A 20871-nucleotide genomic window follows, 5' to 3' on the forward strand; every position below is an offset into this window, starting at 1 on the left:
ATCCATATTTTCCATATACAATATTTGTGTTGGAATTTGATCCTCATTTATTCTCTCTATATGGCCAAACCACCTCTACATACTTTTTTGTACTGGTCCCTTACTTTTCTATTCAATTCACATTCATTGCTGTCTCTCCTTCATGACCTTATCTTATCTTAAGTAACAATTGCACAATGCCACAAGCACAACCAAAGCTCAGTTTTATCCCAATCATGTACATGCTATTCTATACAAGCTTGGATCTCTAATCTAGATTACTTTGCAAACTAATCTTCCTCATCCCACAAATTAGAAGGTACCTGCAGCACGCATATACAATGATATATCTTCAAGAATACACATACACATACATACATACACACACACACACACATACCTATATACATACACACATGCACCTATATATATACAGTATATTCAATCTTTTTCATAATCCAAGTAAAAAGTGGTATGAAAGCATCAATAAGCTAGTGTGATCTGAATGTTACTCTGTCTTTTAAGAAGGTAATCAACAATAAACCATTTGGGTTACTCACATATTATATAATTAGCATCTTTCAAGTGTCTTGGGTCCAATAACATTTTACACTTCATCTGTTTGCTTCCCCTGTTCCCTTAAGTCAACTCCTTTATTCTTCATTTCAGCCAGTGTTCACAATTATAAAATCTTTTCCCCATCCCACCCCTCAGTTGTGGAGCTTGCTATTCCTCAAAGCCCCATATAATAAAATCATAAATAAATAAACTGAAAATGAGAATAGGTAACTGAGTCAGCCAGAAAGAAATGTTTTGAAATATTCCATATATTAAAATTTCTTACTCCACCATTTTAGTAAGGGAACCACTTAAAAATGGTGTCAATGTTTTGAGACTTTTTTTAAAGAGAGAAGAAATTTTTATTTAGAGAGGAGATAGACTCAGAAAACTATTACATCTGGAAATGTGGTAAAGGAAAACATTAAATTTATAGGTAATGATGCTTTGTGGATTCCCCCCCCCCCTGTTTTTTACAGCTAATGAGCGGACCATTTCTGCAGAGTCTCCAACAGTTTGCCAAGGATTCTATCAATGAAGAGACAGTTGAATTATTGCAGCCTTATTTTCAGATGGAAGATTATACTTTTGAGAATGGCAAAAAAGTCTGTGGTAATGTGGCAGGGCTACTTTCTTGGACACTGGCCATGGCAACATTTTATGGCATAAATAGAGATGTATTGCCTCTTAAGGTAAAAAAAAAACATGATTTCAATGCATTTCTAGTTAATAAGAAGAAAACTATTACAAACTCTTATTATCATTTCTGTCTACACAGAATGACTAGAGACATTAAGTCTCCCATCTACTTTCAGTTTCATAGACTTTGTAACAAATCTTTCAACTACCCTTGAAAAATTGATACATTTAATTAAATATAGTGACAAATTGAAATGAGTTCTTCAACTGCATAGTGTTACAAGTAATGGTAATTAATTAAAATGCAAAACCACTAAAATACATCAGTGATGCCTTTCCTTCCTTCCTTCCTTCCTTCCTTCCTTCCTTCCTTCCTTCCTTCCTTCCTTCCTTCCTTCCTTCCTTCCTTCCTTCCTTCCTTCCTTCCTCTCTCCCTCCCTCCCTCTGGCTGTCCACAAGCTGGGTGGCTTACTACAGTTAAAACAAACAATATAAAACCCTCTTCAATTAAAAACAGTAAATCTCAAGCTCAGTGGTGGATTCATACAATATTCTGGCCCAGTGCCTGCAGAAAGAGTCAAGTCCTTGAGGCTTTCTTGAAGGACAGCAGTGTTGGGCCATGCAGGCCTCAGGAAGACTACTGTTCCAAAGGGCAGGAGCAGACAGAAAAGGCATGCTTTCTGAATCCTATAGGATGACATTGTTTAATAAGCAGGACTCAAGCATGCTAATCCTCTTGGATGTTCTTGGGCAAATAGAGACAATTAGAAACAGGTAGTTCCACAAATATCCAGACCATATGCCATGCAGTGCTTTGTAGATGACAACCAGCACCTTGATACAAAGTGAATTTGCACCTACATATGCCACGCTGAAGGGATATTCTAGGCTGTAAAACTAGCAGATATAGCTAGTTGCCAGGTGATTCATGGATCTCCGGTTTCATCATGAAATTGTCACCTTAGTTTTTTTTTACATGGAAGACAAGAATCAAAGGAGGGTTTTCTGAGACTGAACTGTTATTTGAATAGTACTTATTAATTAACTCCCTATTAAATTACTTAGTTAAATACCAGTTTGTGTTCCATCCCCCCTTTTAAAGAAAAAGATAGGAAAAACATATATGTAATGATTGATTAGTTGATTGATTGGTTATGTGCCATCAAGTTGTTTTCAACTCCTAGTGACCCCATAGATAGATTTTCTCCATGATAATCTATCCCTACCTAACCTGGTCTCTCAAGTCTTCCAACAGTGCACCCATCACTACTGTAACTGAGTCCATCCACCCTGCTGCTGGTCATCCTCTTCTTCTCTTTCCTTCCACTTTTCCCAGTATTAGAGCCTTTTTCAGACAACCAGGTCTTCACATGTGTCCAAAGGAAGATAATTTGAGCCTGGTCATTTGTACCTTGAGTGAGAACTCTGGGTTAATTTGTTTAATGATCCATTTTTTAAAAAATTTCTTGGCTGTCCATGATATTCTCAGGAATCTTCTCCAACACCAAAGTTCAAATGTGTCAATACTCTTCCTATCCTGCTTCTTCTAAGTCCAACTGACTTAAGAGATAAACATATTTTTTAGTAAACATACTGCTTCATTTTTCATTTTTAGGCTAACTTAGCAAAACAAGAAGGACGCTTGAAAGTAGCCAATGCAGAATTAGGAAAGGCACAGGCATTGCTTGATGAGAAGCAAGCAGAACTGGACAAAGTACAAGCCAAGTTTGATGCAGCTATGCAGGAGAAGATGGTAAACAAGATAAACTTTCCAAATTACACATTCAGTATATTTTGCTATTACTTAACTGTATGCAGTTTTACATTCTATGTTTAGGGGAAATGCTTGCTCAGTGAGACAATTTTGTGACAGTGATTGCTTAACTAGTCATTGCCCCTGCTTCCTCAGTTTTGAGGCAGGGAGGGAAACCAGGGAGTAGACATTGGCACTGCCTACTTTTGCAATTCCACATCCATATCATCAAGCTTCTAAGATGAGTATGGTACTGAAATTTCATTGCAACTCTCGTTAGCACTTTAAACACAAATCTTTAGGGGAGGCTGTTGAACATCTGCCTGTTGATCTTGGTGCTTTCAAATCTCTGCCCCACCTGATTTAAATTCTCTTTTCAATTCTTTTAATCAGAGGTTGGCATGTTACAAAGGAAAAAAACAAAACAAAATGAGAGAATTTGGAATGTTGCAAAATAAAGCACATATCTAGTTTTATCTTGACTCCCAAGAATGCTTCTAGGCCTCATGTAATTCCTATAGGCATTTTGGGAAGTAAAAATGGCAGGTGGCTGTAGATCAGTATTTTATTTGGAAGTGTGCCTACCTGTCTGGGGGAAAAAAAGAAACAAAACAGTAATACTACTATCGAGGCAGGCTCAAAGATTTAGCAAGTAACACCTACATCAGTTTGCCTTCCAGTAAGTGGATATTTTGTGATTAGCTGCTCTGGCAGCCAAGAGTCCTTGGGAGGAAGCAGTGTGTAAATAGTGTGAATAAAATTCTGTGAATAAGCAAATCTTTTGATTCCTTGGTTAGTGAAGTTCCGTGATTCACTGAAGTGTCTAAGCTATGCACGCTCTGAATCAATTATGCCTAGTAAAAAGTGGCAGTTTTTTATCTTCATCTCAAAATTTACAACTGGAATCTGTGCCATAAATGTTGGAGTTGACATATGCTTATTTTCAAGATGCATGCTTTAAAAAATGTTTTAAACTAGCATAGTTCTCAGAATAAGCACTTGAAAAGTGTAATGCAACATATTTTCAAATTTCAGGACCTCTTGAATGATGCTGAAATGTGCAGAAGAAAGATGCAGGCTGCCTCTGCCCTTATTGATGGCTTGAGTGGAGAAAAAATCCGGTGGACTCAACAAAGTAAAGAGTTCCGAGCCCAGATAAATAGGTATAGTATATGACAGTAATAGTATTCATTTTAAAATAATATAAAGCAGTCATAGGAAAATGGAGATGAATGTCTCTCTTCAATCTATATACAGCTATAACTCTGTCTTTTTTGTTATTTCATCCTTGTGTTTGTCTTTCAAAATAATTGGAAATAGATAAATTTCAGATAAACTGCTTGATAGATAACAGTGTAACTTTGAGTGTGTGTAACTCACTCCCTTCTTATGATGGAGATCTAGATATGTGAGCCAAAATTAGGGCCTGCAAATTTGCCTCCATTCCTCTGGTTTTTACATCTCTCCCTAGTTTAAATCAGAGCTATTGATATCCAAGGTTATGCCAGAAATGGTGCTGCTGCTTCACTGTTCTGGGTTCCATTTAATCAGCTCACTGAACCAAGTGGTTAGTGCAAGTAGGAACCTCGTTCACTTCAGCAGTCAATCATGCACATTTTGAAAGAGCTATAAACTTCCCATTTTAAACCTGAGAAGTAAAATTGGTATCAAACTGATTTTGTTCTTCCTTTCAATCATGCCATCTACCTGTATAAGTGTGGGTTTTTTTCTGAATGAGCTTTTTAAAATGTCTTTGCCACATTCCTTTTTTAAAAGGATAAAAAATTGTATCTTAATGAAAGATTCCATTATTTTTCCTAGGCTTGTGGGAGATGTGTTACTTTGCACAGGCTTCCTTTCCTATTGTGGCCCTTTTAATCAGATATTCAGGAACCTTTTGCTTAAAGACTTATGGGAGACGGAGATGAGAGTACGAAAAATCCCTTTTACTGAAAATCTGAATCTCATTTCAATGTTGGTAGATCCTCCTACGGTAGGTCTTCAGTTCTGTTAAACTTATAGCTCAGTTTTTTAATCCTATTTATCATTTAACTATGTGGTTGAATAAATCTATTAACACTAACATGTTAATGTGACTTGATAAATTCCTTCTCACTAATTCTGTCTCAGTAGGTGATACCATCTGGCTGACTTTGTGTGGGCATAGAGGCTCAGCAGAGTAACTGCTTGGGCAGAAGTACTCCAGGGAAAATTGGAGCTCTAAACTAGAGTGAGAAGTTGAAGAATTGCACATATCCAGGAAAATGTTAGGAAAATAGCAACAGAATATTCACAGCACACTCAGAAATTGTATTTAAATGATCCTGGGCTGCCTCTGGGAATGAGGATGATTGAGAGCAGTATTGCATTACAAAGGAGACAATGTTACAATGAAAGAAGTCCAAACCTGTGTGGTTGAAAAACCTAATATGCTTTCCTTAGCTGTGGCGATGCTATGAGTGTTTGCCCTTTGGAAGGGCCAGGCATTTTTTAAGGAAAGAGTATAATAAAAAATGTTATTTTGAGGGGAAATAGGTAGGACTGCATATATGGTACCGAGTATATAAACCACTCTTCTCCAACCTAGTCACTTCCAGACATGTTGAGACTGCAATCTCTACAATGGGTTGGCATTTGACAATTGGATGATGGTGGCAGTGAAGTGCCTGGGTAAACCAGGATTCCAGAAGTGAAGCAATCAGAACTTACTGCTCTTGTTGTTTGATTCAATTTTCTTTTCTTTTCTTTTCTTTTCTTTTCTTTTCTTATTCATCTTATGTCTTCTTCTACATGTCTAGATTAGTGAGTGGAACCTGCAAGGGCTTCCAGGAGATGAACTCTCAGTTCAAAATGGCATCATTGTGACAAAAGCCACTAGATATCCACTTTTGATAGATCCACAAACTCAAGGGAAAACTTGGATTAAACAGAAAGAAAAGGACAATGAATTACAAGTAAGGGTTGCAAAATTTTAATCTTCCCTTCAAATTCCTGTTTCCTTCCCCCCACCCTCAAAAACTCAGCTACAGTAAAGGTAAGCTGTGTCTGTATGTTTATGATTACATTTCAAGAGGAGAGTCCCTGCATTACAGGGGCCAGAGCAGATCAGCCCACCATCATGCCCAAAGTTCATTGGGATGAGGAGGAGCCAAACCTCTCTTAGCCAGGTCACTGCAAGAGACACCCCCAAGTATACCACTTGGGCACCCACAGAAAAGGAAGATTATCAGTGCACTAAATCAATAAATAATAAAATAAATGTGTCATACTGAAATCTGATGAAATGAAGGTACTTCTTCCTTCACATCTGTGTGTGATTGTTTCTTAAATTAAGACTCTCCTTTTTGGCAGGTAAGGGATTCCATTTGATTTTTCAGGGAGTATCCCCTTCTTATATTTGCTTGGTATCTTCTAGAAAGGATCTCTCATTCATTTAATAAAAGCAAGATAATTCTACTGAGACCCTTCCAAGGCAAAGGCTTGTTGTCTTCACAAAACTTTCCCAGCTATTTTGTCAATCTGAAAAGTCCTTAGATGATCCATGATTGTACCTGAGTAGACTTTACAAGTTACTGAGCTAAGGTCACTGACCTTAGGAAACAGGAACATTAAAAAGTTGTTTAGGTTCTGGTTCAAATTTCTCAGTCATAAGTGGATACCTCTAAATCCCAGTTCCTGGTATTCAGAATGGAAAAAATAGTGACTTGCTTCCAAGGACTGTCATTAAGTAAAATATAAAAGGAAATTTAGAGAGTTATGCAATCCTATATATATCTCCACAGAAGTAACCTGAGCTCACTGAGATTTACTTCCAATTAAGCAGGCATAGGATTGCAAGGACTATAAGAGTACTCTAAAAACAAGTGAAATAAGCACTTTGGTCAACTACACTGCCTTTTTTTTAATGAACTATTTTTACTCCTCAGGTGACAACTTTGAATCATAAATATTTTCGTACACACCTAGAGGATGCCCTCTCTCTGGGAAGGCCACTTTTAATAGAGGATATCAGTGAAGAATTAGATCCTGCCCTTGATAATATATTAGAAAAGAACTTCATTAAATCAGGAACCTCTTTCAAGGTTAGCTACATTTTCTGTTATATTCTGTTTGTTATTTAAATATATGATGAATGTTCTTGGACAAACCAGTTAAATAAAGTCTGTAATCAAACAATGGAACTTCCCCTTCATTATATGACCAGTTTCTTCAACCTCCATAGAACAGATAGGTCAGAAATCTCCTTGACAAGAGAATATTTCTGAATCTCTGGGGAAAAAGAGGTTTTTATTTTTCCTCCCACTCCCTTTCCAGTGCTTCATTCAGCCTTTTCCCCACTTACCTGCTACAAGGACAGAAACATTTTACTAGATAATGGTAGCAGCATTTCAGAGATTGTTTTTACACATTACTAGGACTTTGTGAGGTAGTCTTGATTCTCCCTGATACATTGCTTTGCTCTGCAGTTTGCCTCACTGAGGCATGATTTGCTTCAACAAAGTACTCAATATCCCACCTCAGACTGGCATTTCCAATAACCGGGAGGTTTCCTTCCATGCTTAGAAATCTCTTCGGCCAGTACTGGAGGAGGCAAAGCATAGCAATGTGGCTACTTTGGGGGTGTTACTTTGCAAACTAGTTTTAATGGGATGCTTCATTCAAGTCTTCACCCAAGTGAAGCCACTCCTTTAAAGATCTGAAGCAACCGTTATGTGTCCAAATGGTGTTGATTCTGGTCCAGGCAGATCTGTGATGGAAAGCAAGAATAGTAGCTTTGATTTAGCATATCCACTACTGCTCCCATTTTTCCCAGCACAATACCATTCCACACGTCTACCAATTTTCCTAGCATAGTTGACAGGTATCAAATTGCACTTCTCAGCAAGCTGCCTCTTTATGCAATCATTGTGCTTCAGGCCTTATACTTTATATTTCTCAACGAAAATGGTGGGGATTGTGCCCCCAATTTTCACAAATTTACCATCGTTATGGCAACGGGGAGGAGAGGGGAATGTTCACAACCTGCAAATAAGGAATTCAGAAGCTGCATATAATCCATGAGTCCAAAGCTTGTCACCCCTGAGGTAAATCAATGGCAAAAGCACAACAATGAATTCCTTTCTATTTTTTTTAAATGTTACTAAGAAATAAATTACTAGTTGAATTTGTACCATAGAACTGAAAGGTACACCATGAAGGATGAATGAACTAGAATATGATAAGAAATCTGAAATGTACTAAAGCAAGTATATTACTATTCTTACATCATTAGTTTCCTTGACTTTCACCCATGTTGCAGTACTCCCTCTCTAAACATTGGGAGGAGTGGGAGAGAGCTCACATCTTTGAACAGTAATTTAATGGAAAACAAGATGAGGACAAAAATCATATTCGTTTAGACAATAGTAAAATTATTTGTTGTACTCAAGTCAGTGAAGAAAACTTGCATGAAGAACTGTGAAGTTCAAAATATCTTGAGTTATGTGAATTTTGCATACCTTCTTGAACAATACTTTTCAGTTATTAACTGTACTGGCAACAATGCAATAAAACAAGATTTGAATTTTTATTTAGGTGAAAGTCGGAGATAAAGAAGTAGATATCATGAGTACATTTAAACTTTATATTACTACCAAATTGCCTAATCCTGCCTTCACTCCTGAGATTAATGCTAAAACATCAGTAATTGATTTTACTGTTACAATGAAAGGACTTGAAAATCAGTTATTGAAGAGAGTAATTCTCACAGAGAAACAGGTAAGATAACCAGTAACAGTGAGCTGTTATACATAATGAAACAATGATATTTCACTGTTTAAGCTTAAATATTGATTCCAAAATTGTGGTCTGCAATTCATTAGCAGGCAAGGTGAATTTAAGATGATGGATGAATGGATAGGAATGAATTTTGGAACAAAGAAAATATAAATGAGCAAAGGCTGTAGGATAGGAAAGGGAACAGTTTTGGACACAAAGGGTTAGAATTTCATTTTCCTTACCCTTCCTCCCCAAAATTGAACTTTATTATTAGGTTGAAGTAATTCCAAAGATCTTCCCTCCAAAGTGACCTCAGTCAGCTCAATGGGAGGTATCTCATCAAGCTGTCAAGAGTGCTTTGGAACAACCTTTCTTCATAAGGATTGCTGAAGGCTTTCTCAGAAGTGAATATTTTTAAGCACTCTCTCCTGGGAGAAGGTGAAGAACAACTAAGGCAAAGCCTAACTTCCAGTTACTCAAAATGAACTTATTGCAAGCAAGATTCACCATCAGTGACAGGATAAGAAGATTTGGAAGAGGAGGAGATTTCTTGTTAGGCCTGGTGAGCTGTCTTAAAGGGCTGACTTAATCCCAGAAATGAAATGTTTTCAAACTCTTTGTGATGTCTACAGAAGGAATAAAAGTATTCCTAGCCCAAACAAAGCTGCCTCAGTGATGGAAGAGCACAGTCTTGCTCAGCTTATTTATATTATAAATATAATGCTTATATTAGAAAACCAATGAATGCATGATACTGCATTCTAAAATGTTTATTGCATAGAAAGAAACTATAGGTAACCCCTAGCTCTAGTATGCTCATTTTAGCATATTTTTAAAATTAAGTAAAAACATTCAAAAAATCCAAAGGCTTTTAATATGGTAATATTTAACACTTCTTTTATGTCGTTTTGGAGCCTTTTAATCCATTTTTGGTTCACTGTTTTTAATTTTAATTTTTTGTGTGTTTGAATTTGCCACATAGAAATATTACTGTTTGCATTATATTTTAGCTGTTATGCTTAGTTGAAGTCTTTAGACCATGACTCTAAACTGGAGAAATATTTGTTCTGAAGGACTCGTGTGTCTATTCATATAATAAAAATATAAAAAATATGCATATGTAAAATAAGCAGTATGTTTTTGTGCTATCTTCTGGGCAAAACTACATGTTCAGCAACAAGCGCACAATGTGAACCCTGTTGTGATCTTTGCTACTGCACAATGCAGCAATGGTAGATAGCAGCATTTGCATGAGAAAAACAGCAGGTAGAAAGGGAAGATTAACACTTGCCCTCCACGTTCTTTTCCCTTGCATTCCTATTCAAAGCTATTTCCCTAAGAAGGTTTTTAAAGTCATATTTGCTAGTCCCATTGGAAAAGTTGCTTAAGGAGTGGTTTGCAGAGGAAAAGTCATCCACCCCTTTTCCACTTCTTCAATGCACAATCTGTAAAACATAAAGTAGCTGAATGAATAGTTTCCCTTTACAGACTAGAATATAGAAGAGGGGCTTCAAATGTAAATGGATTTAAACGTTGTATGCATAAATTATTTAGTTTTTAAAGCAGTGAAGATTATTGCAGCAGTCTCTTTAGAGAGTTAAACACAGAGAAAGTGAAACTTGCAAATTTGGGTAGATTACTATATGTTGTAAGCAGCTGCAGTTTCATAAGAGAGCAGGAATGTAGAAGAAGATTGTAATGGATTTCTATAGAAATAGGTTTGTGAGATCTGTCAAATCATTTATACCATGGCACATAGAGCTGCTGATTTCTCTGTACCTAATGTCTACTTTCCTCTGATCAAACAGATCACCAAAATCCCATATGTTTATGAGAGATGCTTCTCAAAATTTTTAAAACACACTTGCATCAGAGAAATCTATGTAATAGTGAGGATCATCAGTGAAAATTCTGTTAATGTAATTTCCAAATAAATATTTCTTTAAATAGCAAATAGAAAAACTGCATGCAAGTTCTTTGTAAATTTGGGAAATTCATGAGGGTAAACTAATCGACATTTAATTAAATGTTTTTTGTATTTTTTACAAGTCCATTAAAAAAATTATGTACAAAAATACTTTCCTAAGAAGATAAGCAGTAAACCAGATTCAAACTAATCTTAATCCCCAACTTTTTAACGCAAAACTGAAGTTAACAAATCTGTGTTGTGATATTTAATATAGGAACTAGAAGCAGAGAGAGTTAAACTCATGGAAGATGTAACTTATAATAAGCGGAAAATGAAAGAACTAGAAGATAATCTGCTTTATAAATTAACTACAACTAAAGGTATTGTATTGTGTCCTTCACTGTTATTTATAAAAATAATGTAGACATATTTTTCCAGGGTATCATAATAAAAGGCACAGCTCTAACTTATAGCTTATTAGACCATTAATTTGAATCTAGACTATCCATCAGAAATTCTCTACTGTATTTGAAAAGGATAGATTTTGAGGCAAGGAAACTTTGGTTCCCTGCAGGTAAAACAATGGGTATAGCCTCTCCTATTGTTAACAAGCAAACCTAGAACAATACCAAATAAATAGATCAGCCCATTGGTCCACCATCCCACCTAACTGGCAGTAGCTGCCTAAACTATCATGAATTACACTAAGAAGTTAAGGCAAACTGATCAATAGATCTTTATTGGTGCTGAAGAATTGTTGTTATCCTTCTGTCTTCCTTTATTCTAAAATCAGTGATCATTTATAAAGAATGTATTCAAAAATAAAAACACAAGCAATGCTATAAGAATAGAAAGAAAATAAAAGATGGCAACATCACATCAAGTCAGGGGAAGGCTCTAACATGCTCCTCAATGCTATGGGCAGTGTAGAGAAATCCAAAGGCCAATTTGCTATTAGCAGTAATATTAGCCCATCAGTAGCATCCTCAGTGGTAAGATTCTTTTCTCTGTCTCTGTCTCTGTCTCTGTCTCTGTCTCTGTCTCTGTCTCTGTCTCTTCTCTTCTCTTCTCTTCTCTTCTCTTCTCTTCTCTTCTCTTCTCTTCTCTTCTCTTCTCTTCTCTTCTCTTCTCTTCTCGTCTCTTCTCTTCCCCTCCCCTCCCCTCCCCTCCCCTCCCCTCCCCTTCCCTTTCCTCCTTTTTTCTTTTTTTTCTTTTTTTTCTTTTTTTTCTTTTTCTTTTTCTTTTTCTTTTTCTTTTTCTCTTTCTTTCTTTCTTTCTTTCTTTCTTTCTTTCTTTCTTTCTTTCTTTCTTTCTTTCTTTCTTTCTGTGGGCCTTTGAGTCAGTGTTGACTCCTGGTGAGTGCCTGCACATGTCCGTGCAGGTTTTTTGGCAAGATTTCAAAAGTGGTTTGCCATTGCCTCCTTCCTATGGCTGAGAGAGAGGGACTGGCCCAAGGTCACCCAGTTGGCTTTGTGCCTAAGGCAGGACTAGAACTCGTGGTCTCCCAGATTCTGTGCTTAAGCCTGATACCTTGACCACTATGCCATACTGGCTCTCCAGGATATTCTTCTAGAACCCAAGAATTAACTAGCCAAGTTTCCTGTTGATGCCTCTGAGGTTTGTTTGTTTGTTTGTTACTTCAATTTATATAGCTGCCCATCTCAAATATGTAACTCTGGGCATCTTACAGAAGGCTTATGACTCTGGGTTGTCAGGAGTTCCTCTGTTTTCTAGTACCCTTTTTCATGCTATCCTTCCCCCTGGAAGTGGACAATATTGTACAAGATATTCTAAAACTTTATTTGAAACATTTGCTTTGGTACCCTTTAGGTTCTTTGGTGGATGATGAATCACTGATTGGTGTTTTGAGAACCACTAAACAAACAGCTATGGAGGTATCTGAAAAACTAGAAGTTGCAGGAGAAACTGAGAAAAAAATTAACACTGCACAAGAGGAATATCGCCCCGCTGCTACACGAGGAAGCATTCTTTATTTTCTTATCACTGAAATGAGCATGGTTAACACGATGTACCAGACATCCCTAGCCCAGTTCTTAAAACTGTTTGATCAGTCCATGGCTAGGTAAGAACACAATGTTATTCTATGCAGTGATGTTTTATTGCATTCTCTCCAATATTTATTTTAACTTTACCAATTTGCTTGCTGTGTTTTTGCACCTTAGATCTGAGAAGTCTCCTATTCCACAGAAAAGGATCTCAAACATTATTGAGTTCTTGACATATGAAACTTTTGCATATTCTGTTAGAGGCCTATATGAAAACCACAAATTTCTTTTTACCCTGCTTTTGACATTAAAAATTGATCTTCAGAGGGGCCAGGTCAAACCAAAGGAATTCCAGGCACTCATTAAAGGTAATCATCTAGAGCTCTATATTAATTTTAGTTGTATAGTGGGCTACATATTTTGCATTTTTATCCTCATGACAATCTGGTATGAAGATTAAACAGAGCAGGCAACAACTAAAGCCATTGGGTCAAAGCATCAGAGATTTGATTATGGATATTCTTTAGACAGTTCTCTTTCATTATTACAAACCATATAGTATCAATTTTACTAGAATGTAAATGGCTTCCAAACATTCTTAAGGCTGCAAGTCCTCTATGCACAGATATATAACTGAGCTTTTACAAGATAATCTCTAGATTAGAGATTCTAGCTTGAATGGAATAGTGGGAATGTGGTTAGGGTAAATTGGGCTTTGATGTGCTTGTGGCATACTGGCCTAAATGTATCAAAGCTGATCATATTGTCTTTACATTTAGCAGTGAATGCCTTGTGTGGCACAGATGCAATTTAGGCTGGTAATTAGTGTACATCTTCTCTGTCTTGCTGAAAAGCATTATGTGAACCCTTCAATTGATCAAAGCCATAATAGGTGGCAGAGGTTAACATCTGTGGGCCTATCTGGTGATGACCACGGCAGATAGAAGATTGCAACTTGGAATGTTAGGGGAATAACTGGTAAAGGGTATGAATTAATGAATGAAATAAAAAAGGAAATATGTGAGTGTGAAACTAAGAGAAAATGGATTAATAGATATGAATGAAGGAGCAGGCTTGAAAGTGAAGGTGTAATACAGATTTAATTACAAATGAAAGGGTGAGAATATTTGTCAGAAAGTATGAATTGGTGTCATTTAAGTTGTTGTGGATGTATATGAATATCTATGTGATTCAAGGTAAAAATTAGATGGCATGAATGGATGGATGGGGACAAGACATGAGAGTACAAATACAAGAAGTAATTTGGCAATTTGGAGACACAAGGATGAATGTGAATGGTAATTGTTTGGTGAGTATTTCCTTCAGTTTGTATGATGGAATATCTAAAAGACCCTGGAAATATGGAGATAAGAGCCAGACTGTTACAGGAGGAAACAGGGCTGTTATAAAAAAGATTCTTGTGTCCAGGAGAAAGAGCAGATGTTAGAAGGAGATTCAGATTAACTCTTGCTTTAATTATGCTAGGTATAAATTAAGCTGGAGAATAGCTTTGACAGGTTTTCAGTATTCTGTTACACTGCCCTACTAGCAATAAAGATCTTTCCAAACACCCAAATGGTTCTTGTTCCCTGAGTTTGCCAGCCTAAAGGGCTTGAAATTCATTTCAAATGCAGTTTAACTATACATCAATTCAAATGGCTTATGGAAAATGAATAAACTGAACAGCATGATTGATGTATTTATTATGAAATATTGAGAGAATTGATGAAGGATACAAGGGTGATGAGAGGTTCTGAATATGGGACAGACCATTATTTAGTAGTTTCAAGAGTGGATTTTCAGGAAAACGTGGACATGAAAAAAGAACAAACTAGAACAAAAGTAGAATGGATGCAAAAAGAGAAAATACAAGTCCAGTATGGAAATATATTAGAAAAAAAAATATATTCTCCCAAAAGAATCAATGAAAAATGTGCATAAGAAAAGAGGATATGGAAGTTGCATGGAACAGAGTGAAAAAAAAAATTGTCTTACAGATTGCCATAGGAGGGTTTGGATTTATTCCAGGGGAAAGTATAAAAAAGGACATTTAGTAGAATGATGAAGAGATTATTAAACTGATAAGAACAGATACTACACTTGATCTTAGCCAAAAGGCTGAGAAGCGATGAAGAAGAGATTACTGATAAGTAAAAATGTGTACATGAGAATGGTTGCTGCAAAAAATGAGTATGAGAGGAAAATATTGTATAATATGTATACAGTATATTGAAAATATAATTGCAAAGTATTTACTCAAAGAGAACAATAAAAGAGACAGGAAAAATGCAAAGTGACTTGATGAAAGTAAAAATTGTTTTGAAAGTGGGTGAGGAGAGCTTAAATAAAGAGCCTCTAGCAAAGTGAATGGAATTAAAAATTAAAGTGACTAAATGACTTGGAATGAAATTCCAGTGAGAGAAGTGAGAGAATGTTGGAAGGAGTACTGAGATTTTTATGGGAATGAGATATCAAAGAATGGAATTGACATGATTGTTATAAATGTTAATGTCCAATGCTGTGAGAATATTGAAAAACGGTAGGCTGCAACTGTAGATAGTGTAAGTAGAAAAATATTAAATATGGACATGGTTTGCCTAAGGAATAGCTGTGCGCCTTATTTAACTTGTATGTGAAGTTTGCAGCAGTTGGAAGAATGTTCTAATTGTTCCTCTTGACAAAAAGAAAGGTAGCAGGAAAGGATGCAAAATGTACTCGGGGATTTGTTTGTTAGCTGTGCATGGGAAGGTGTTTGACAGAATGTTGATTGAAAGGATACAAGAGGTGACAATGAGCCACATCTGGAAGTGTGGCTTTGTGCCTGGCAGGAACTGCACAGAGCCAAGTTTTGCTCTTCATCATGTCACTGAAAAATGAACATGAGAAAGTTTATTGTACTTTTGTTGATTTAGAAAAAAATGTATGATCAAATGAATAGCTTGAATTATAAAATGTTTTACATGAATATGGATTTGAAGGTTCAGTGCTGAATTTGATGAGAGGTATATGACAGTAAAGAGTAAAGAATGTGTGAGAATATGGAATGCTTAGCAAATGATTCAGCCCAGATAAAATGGTGTGCAATGTCCTGTTGGTTGAATGTCGGTATAAATAAATATATAAAAAATATTTGTGGCATTAAAGATGTGTTGGTTGGGGATGGGAAAGTATGTGGACTTTTGTGTACAGGTAGTGCTGTGTGATCACTTGAGAACTCAATTTGCAGCAAATATTAGACTGTATAAGAGAATGGATCTGAAAACTAATACATCAAGAAAACAAAGGTAGTTGTGCTTGAGAGGAAAAGGGAGTGATGATTTATATATAAATGGTGAAAAAAAGCCAAACAAGTAGATGAACCGTGATAGAACATTTACTAAAGATGGAGAAATGGATGGACAAATACTAAGATGTGTAAATGCTGGTAAAAGCTAATTGTCCATTGTGAGGAATTAATATTAAGAAAAAAAGGCTTTATATAAGAGCCTGATTCAGTCTAATGTGTTATATGGAAGTGTGAATTGGGGATGTCAGAAATATCAAGGTGTGCAATGGGAATAGGGTACTTCAGAACTGAGTGTGATAAAACAGGAAAAAATGTCAAGAATGAACAGCTGCTGAATGAGTGTGGATCGAATACAACAGTGCGTGAGCAGTAACAAAACACATGGAGGTGGTTTAATAATATAAAAATAATGAATGAGGATCAAGTTGCAAAAGATATGAAGAATAAATGGGTCAAGAGGAAGGGAAAGGCCATGAAAGTTGTGACTTGTTGGAGTTGATGAGATCTTCGGAAAGAGAGAGGTGAGATGTTTAGAGAACAGGAGTGGTTTGGATATAGTAGAAGTAAAGTTGGTTTGCAGGAATAGGAAGCTATGAAGACATATAGCAAATAGTCTTGGTGTAAATTGGATTTAGCTATATTTCTTTTCCTTTCTCTGATCTTCCTTTAATTTATTTTCCTTACTATTTCTTAGTGCTTTTCTGTGGTTTGCATAACACTGCTTATTCTCAAAGAAAATAGCTTGATGGGTATGTACATAGTAATCTTTCCTTTACTTTCTAATTGAAGTAAGACAATTACACTCATCCCATGCTAGGGCCAATATGATTTGGAGAACAAAGGTCTGTGCAGTGTGATCATAAACTTCTTTATTCAGCACTCAGTCCTGCTGAGTTCAATATGAGTTCAACTCCCTAAGAAGTTTGCTTAGAATTTCATTGTCTGTGCAGTCCTAAACATGTTTTATTCAGAAGTCCCTCCCATCAGGCAGTGGGCTAGCTTCCAGTAAATGTTCTTTGGATTCCAACATTATTCTCTGTCTGAGACACAGATAATCTGAAAAAAACCTGTGTATGGAATAATTTGATACTTGGGATAAAAGCTGCTGATTTTTTGTTATCGTTCAGACATAGTAATAAACACAACATGTATGTATTTCATAATAATATTATATCTTAAGGCATGATATAGCTTTTTGTTAATCATAGGGACCATTGTGAATAACTGCTAATGTTTTTCATCCAGGGGGTGCTGCACTGGATCTAAAAGCTTGTCCTCCCAAACCATTCCGATGGATTCTAGATATGACATGGCTAAATCTGGTAGAACTGAGCAAACTACCACAGTTTTCAGAAATTATGAATCAGGTATGTTTATAGCCTTATTTTTGCTTCTCTTAGCATTACCAAAGAATCCTATTGACTTTTATGAGCACTTGTGACATGGCCATTAATCCCAGGGCATTATATTGTTCTGTATTTTAATTGCACATACATTTTTCTCCCATGCCTCAAGATAGGTGAATGCAGAAATCATTGTAAATGCTTTCACGTTTTGAAATGTGATATGAAGGAACCTTTCCTCAACCCAAAGTCTTCAATGAAGTGTAGACTTCCTGTCCATTCTTTAAAGGAAAAAAATAACATTGACTATTACCTCTGGTTCATAATTAGATATGTCGTAATGAGAAAGGATGGAAAAATTGGTTCGATAAAGATGCTCCAGAGGAAGAAACTATTCCTGATGGATATACTGATTCACTAGATACCTGTCGCAAACTGTTGCTTATCAGGTAAAAATCATAAGTAGTTTTGGCGTTACTTGTTTTTTATATGTCCTTAGTTCTTTTCAGGAAGTGCTGTATTTTGGCACTGGAAGATACACATTTTCTAAAATGTTATTTTTAAAGCCTTAAAATAATTATGAATGAATGATGTAACGCCAATTTGGGAATCATTGCATATGTTTTTTGTAGGTCTTGGTGCCCAGACCGCACAGTTTCTCAGGCCAGGAAGTATATTGCAGATTCATTGAATGAGAAGTATACAGAGCCCGTCATTTTAAATTTGGAGAAAACATGGGAGGAAAGTGATAGAAGAACACCTCTCATTTGTTTCTTGTCTATGGGATCTGACCCAACTATCCAAATTGATGCATTGGCCAGAAAACTTAAACTGGGTATAAGTATATGTTACATTTTAAAACAAGAATTTTAGAAAATTGCTACGCTAAATATTTTTAGTGAATCTCTTTGTAGTCCTACCTTTTGTAATAGTTTCTTCCACTAAATAAAGCCTGGCTCCTTAATAGGGTACCTGCAAACACCTGTCCGGAGAGATGGGCGGCATACAAATTTAAAAATAAATGAATGAATGAATGTCCCTGTGGACAATCGCTCAGTGCCTGCAGGCTCTATATCCTACTTTATTTTATTTTCCATACTTTTAATTAAATAAACAATGTAACAGAAAGCTATCATGCTGTAAAAGCAATGTGGGAGTAGCACAAGCAAGAATAAAATAAATATTCAGTAATAATATGGAACAAAACAATAACCCTGGAACTGAGATAAATCAAAGATATAAGGTATTCTTCAATAAGGACTACATCAAAACAATAATTGAAAAAAACGGATTAATGAAAATAATTCATTTTACTCTTTTCAAAATGTGTTTGCAGTTGAGAAAACAGAAATATTTGCACTTATTAGCGTTTTATTGTGTCATTTATTGTAGAAAACAGAGCTATATCCATGGGTCAGGGACAAGAAGTTCATGCACGAAAACTAATTCAGATGTCAATGGTACAGGTAACATGCAATGTTCTAAAATTCATTGACTTTTTTATTTATTGATTGATTGATTGATCGATCGATCAATCGATCGATTGCCTGCCTGCCTGCCTGCCTGCCAAAATGTTTTGTATTTGAAAAAGAAAGGCTACAGTCCTTTACTTACTGACTTGGGGATAACTCTCATTTAACTAAATAGCTCACTAGTTATGCCCAGATTTCAGAAAATAAAATGTATTACTCCAAAAAAATTACCATTGCCCTAAACTGACAATAACTGTCCTACTGTAATGTTTATCACTACCACAAGATGGCAGTACTACTTTATTTACAATTGGAATCTACTTCTTTCATTTGTATGCGAATCCATACTTGTTTTTGATAGTATTAACAAACAAATCCAAAATATTGGAGAACTTCATATGTATAGTATATTAAAGATAAATTGCCATTAGAAAAATCTTCATATAGTGTTGTTAATCAGTAGCAGTATGCTCAGACAAATGGTTTAATCAATGGTTTTGGGTACAGGGTGGCTGGGTGTTACTTCAGAATTGTCATCTAGGTCTAGAATTTATGGAAGAACTTTTGGAAACATTGATGACTGCTGATATTCCTGATGAGACCTTCCGAGTTTGGATAACCACTGAACCACATGATAAATTTCCAATCACTTTGCTGCAGGTAAGTTAAATCTAATGAAATTGGGAGTGTTTAAATAAACTATATTGATAAAATAAGTCAACTGAAAAACACTGTCTTCTTTGGAACTGAAAAATCTAAACATTTAAGTCATGTGAGCTAGTTTGGATTAAGACCAGGCCAAAAGACAAGTAGTTTTCTACTCCTTTATGGGGACTATTAGTTATCTGCCAACCAGATGCCCGATATGTTCAAAACCAGTTGACATCCAAAAGCTCTGCAGTATCTGATTCTCTTGAGTCACCCAAATCACTCAGTGCAGATCACTGCTGTTTTGAACTAGTAACAGAGTAGCTTATGAATTCATGTTTACAGGTATTAGACAATTGAAGGGAAGTAAGTGAATATAGGCAACATGGATTAAAACATTCTGATTTTAGTGGAATCTAGCAGAAGCTACTACTCATGGAAAGGGAAGAGGAAGTGACGATTACTGATTCCCCATTGATCTTATGGCTACCCATGCTCTTAGCAGTGCTGTTTGGGAGGGTGTCATTCAACTCTCTAATAAGATTTATGGTGAAGAGGTGCTTCTGTGGTCAAGTGTTTCCACTCACTGAATCTATGAATCATGTCTATATAATCTTTTGAAAACAGAAGTGGCAGGGGCTTAAGCTGACTTTCTAACTGCAAGGTCAAAGTTCAATGAGGGAAAAAACACACTGAACATACTGAGATTTTTCTTTATTATTGCTTCTCATATACCAGAAGTCATTGTTATAATTAAAAACCAATTCCAAGACTGAGCACTGTTGTCATCCCCACGAGGTAGACCAGACCAGAAAATCTACTCCGCATGAAGGCTAAAATTACTTTTACTGAGACTGGCTATAATAACAGAATCTCAATCTCTCATCTCTGATTGTCCTCTCCCACTTATTCTTCAGTGAATTAGGGAGGTGTCTGCCTGAGCCACTTCCGAATGTTATTTCATTGTCCTGGAGTTAAGAAATGTTTCAGTCTCTTTTGCCTAAATAACAGTCTGTCAAGGTCATCTTCCTTACTCGCTATAACTATTGAAGCTGTGCACAAATGGATTGGGAGGAGACAGGTGGACTGTGGGAAGATGTAGATATTGGAAAAGGAAATCCCCATTAATAGAAAGAAATAAGAGAAAAAAGAGGGAGAGTTTGTGAACTTTTTGTGATTTGGCTATTTTAGGTTTTAAGTTGACATGTTGGAATGAGATAGATTTTCTTGATGTTATTTAAATGCTTTAGCCCTGTAAGACAGTGCTGAAACACATATGAAGTATATGTGCCTTTATGTTTGGTCACATATCCGTCATTCAAACCTTCATTAAGCACAGTCACAGTAGGATTTGCAGCAAACTGCAAAAACAGCAAATATTTGAGATGCACACCATGATACATGTTCATGCAAATGTCGCCATTGCATACATACGTTCCAATGTCTGAGACAAGTATGTAAGTCACAGCATCTGTGTGATGACTGTCATGAACATGTCCTCATTTGCTCTTCCTGTCCCCT

The 20871-nt window shown here is 36.1% G+C and overlaps 1 protein-coding gene, 1 long non-coding RNA gene and 1 pseudogene across 3 annotated transcripts in view; 1 reads left to right on the top strand and 2 right to left on the bottom strand.

The window, feature by feature from the left end:
- The window catches only part of DNAH8 (dynein axonemal heavy chain 8), a 155787-nt gene that overhangs the window by 116945 nt on the left and 17971 nt on the right, over positions 1–20871 (top strand). The window contains exons 66-80 of the mRNA XM_088145411.1: positions 1017–1229; positions 2792–2929; positions 3965–4092; positions 4751–4922; positions 5728–5883; positions 6856–7011; positions 8504–8686; positions 10870–10975; positions 12426–12678; positions 12779–12969; positions 17133–17254; positions 17561–17679; positions 17863–18065; positions 18623–18696; positions 19210–19362. Of these exons, the coding sequence (XP_088001537.1) occupies positions 1017–1229; positions 2792–2929; positions 3965–4092; positions 4751–4922; positions 5728–5883; positions 6856–7011; positions 8504–8686; positions 10870–10975; positions 12426–12678; positions 12779–12969; positions 17133–17254; positions 17561–17679; positions 17863–18065; positions 18623–18696; positions 19210–19362 (2367 nt within the window). The remainder of the gene's footprint in view (positions 1–1016; positions 1230–2791; positions 2930–3964; positions 4093–4750; positions 4923–5727; positions 5884–6855; positions 7012–8503; positions 8687–10869; positions 10976–12425; positions 12679–12778; positions 12970–17132; positions 17255–17560; positions 17680–17862; positions 18066–18622; positions 18697–19209; positions 19363–20871) is intronic.
- Positions 1–20871, bottom strand: part of LOC148217141 (uncharacterized) — a 98718-nt gene that overhangs the window by 46806 nt on the left and 31041 nt on the right. The gene's annotated exons all lie outside the window — the stretch shown is intronic.
- LOC112541785 (U2 spliceosomal RNA) lies at positions 14608–14731 on the bottom strand (annotated as a pseudogene).

The sequence above is a fragment of the Python bivittatus genome, unplaced genomic scaffold, assembly GCF_059951505.1.
Source record: "Python bivittatus isolate LINGU-HERP-01145 unplaced genomic scaffold, Pbiv_v1 ctg000020_np1212, whole genome shotgun sequence".
Classification (NCBI taxonomy): domain Eukaryota; kingdom Metazoa; phylum Chordata; class Lepidosauria; order Squamata; family Pythonidae; genus Python; species Python bivittatus.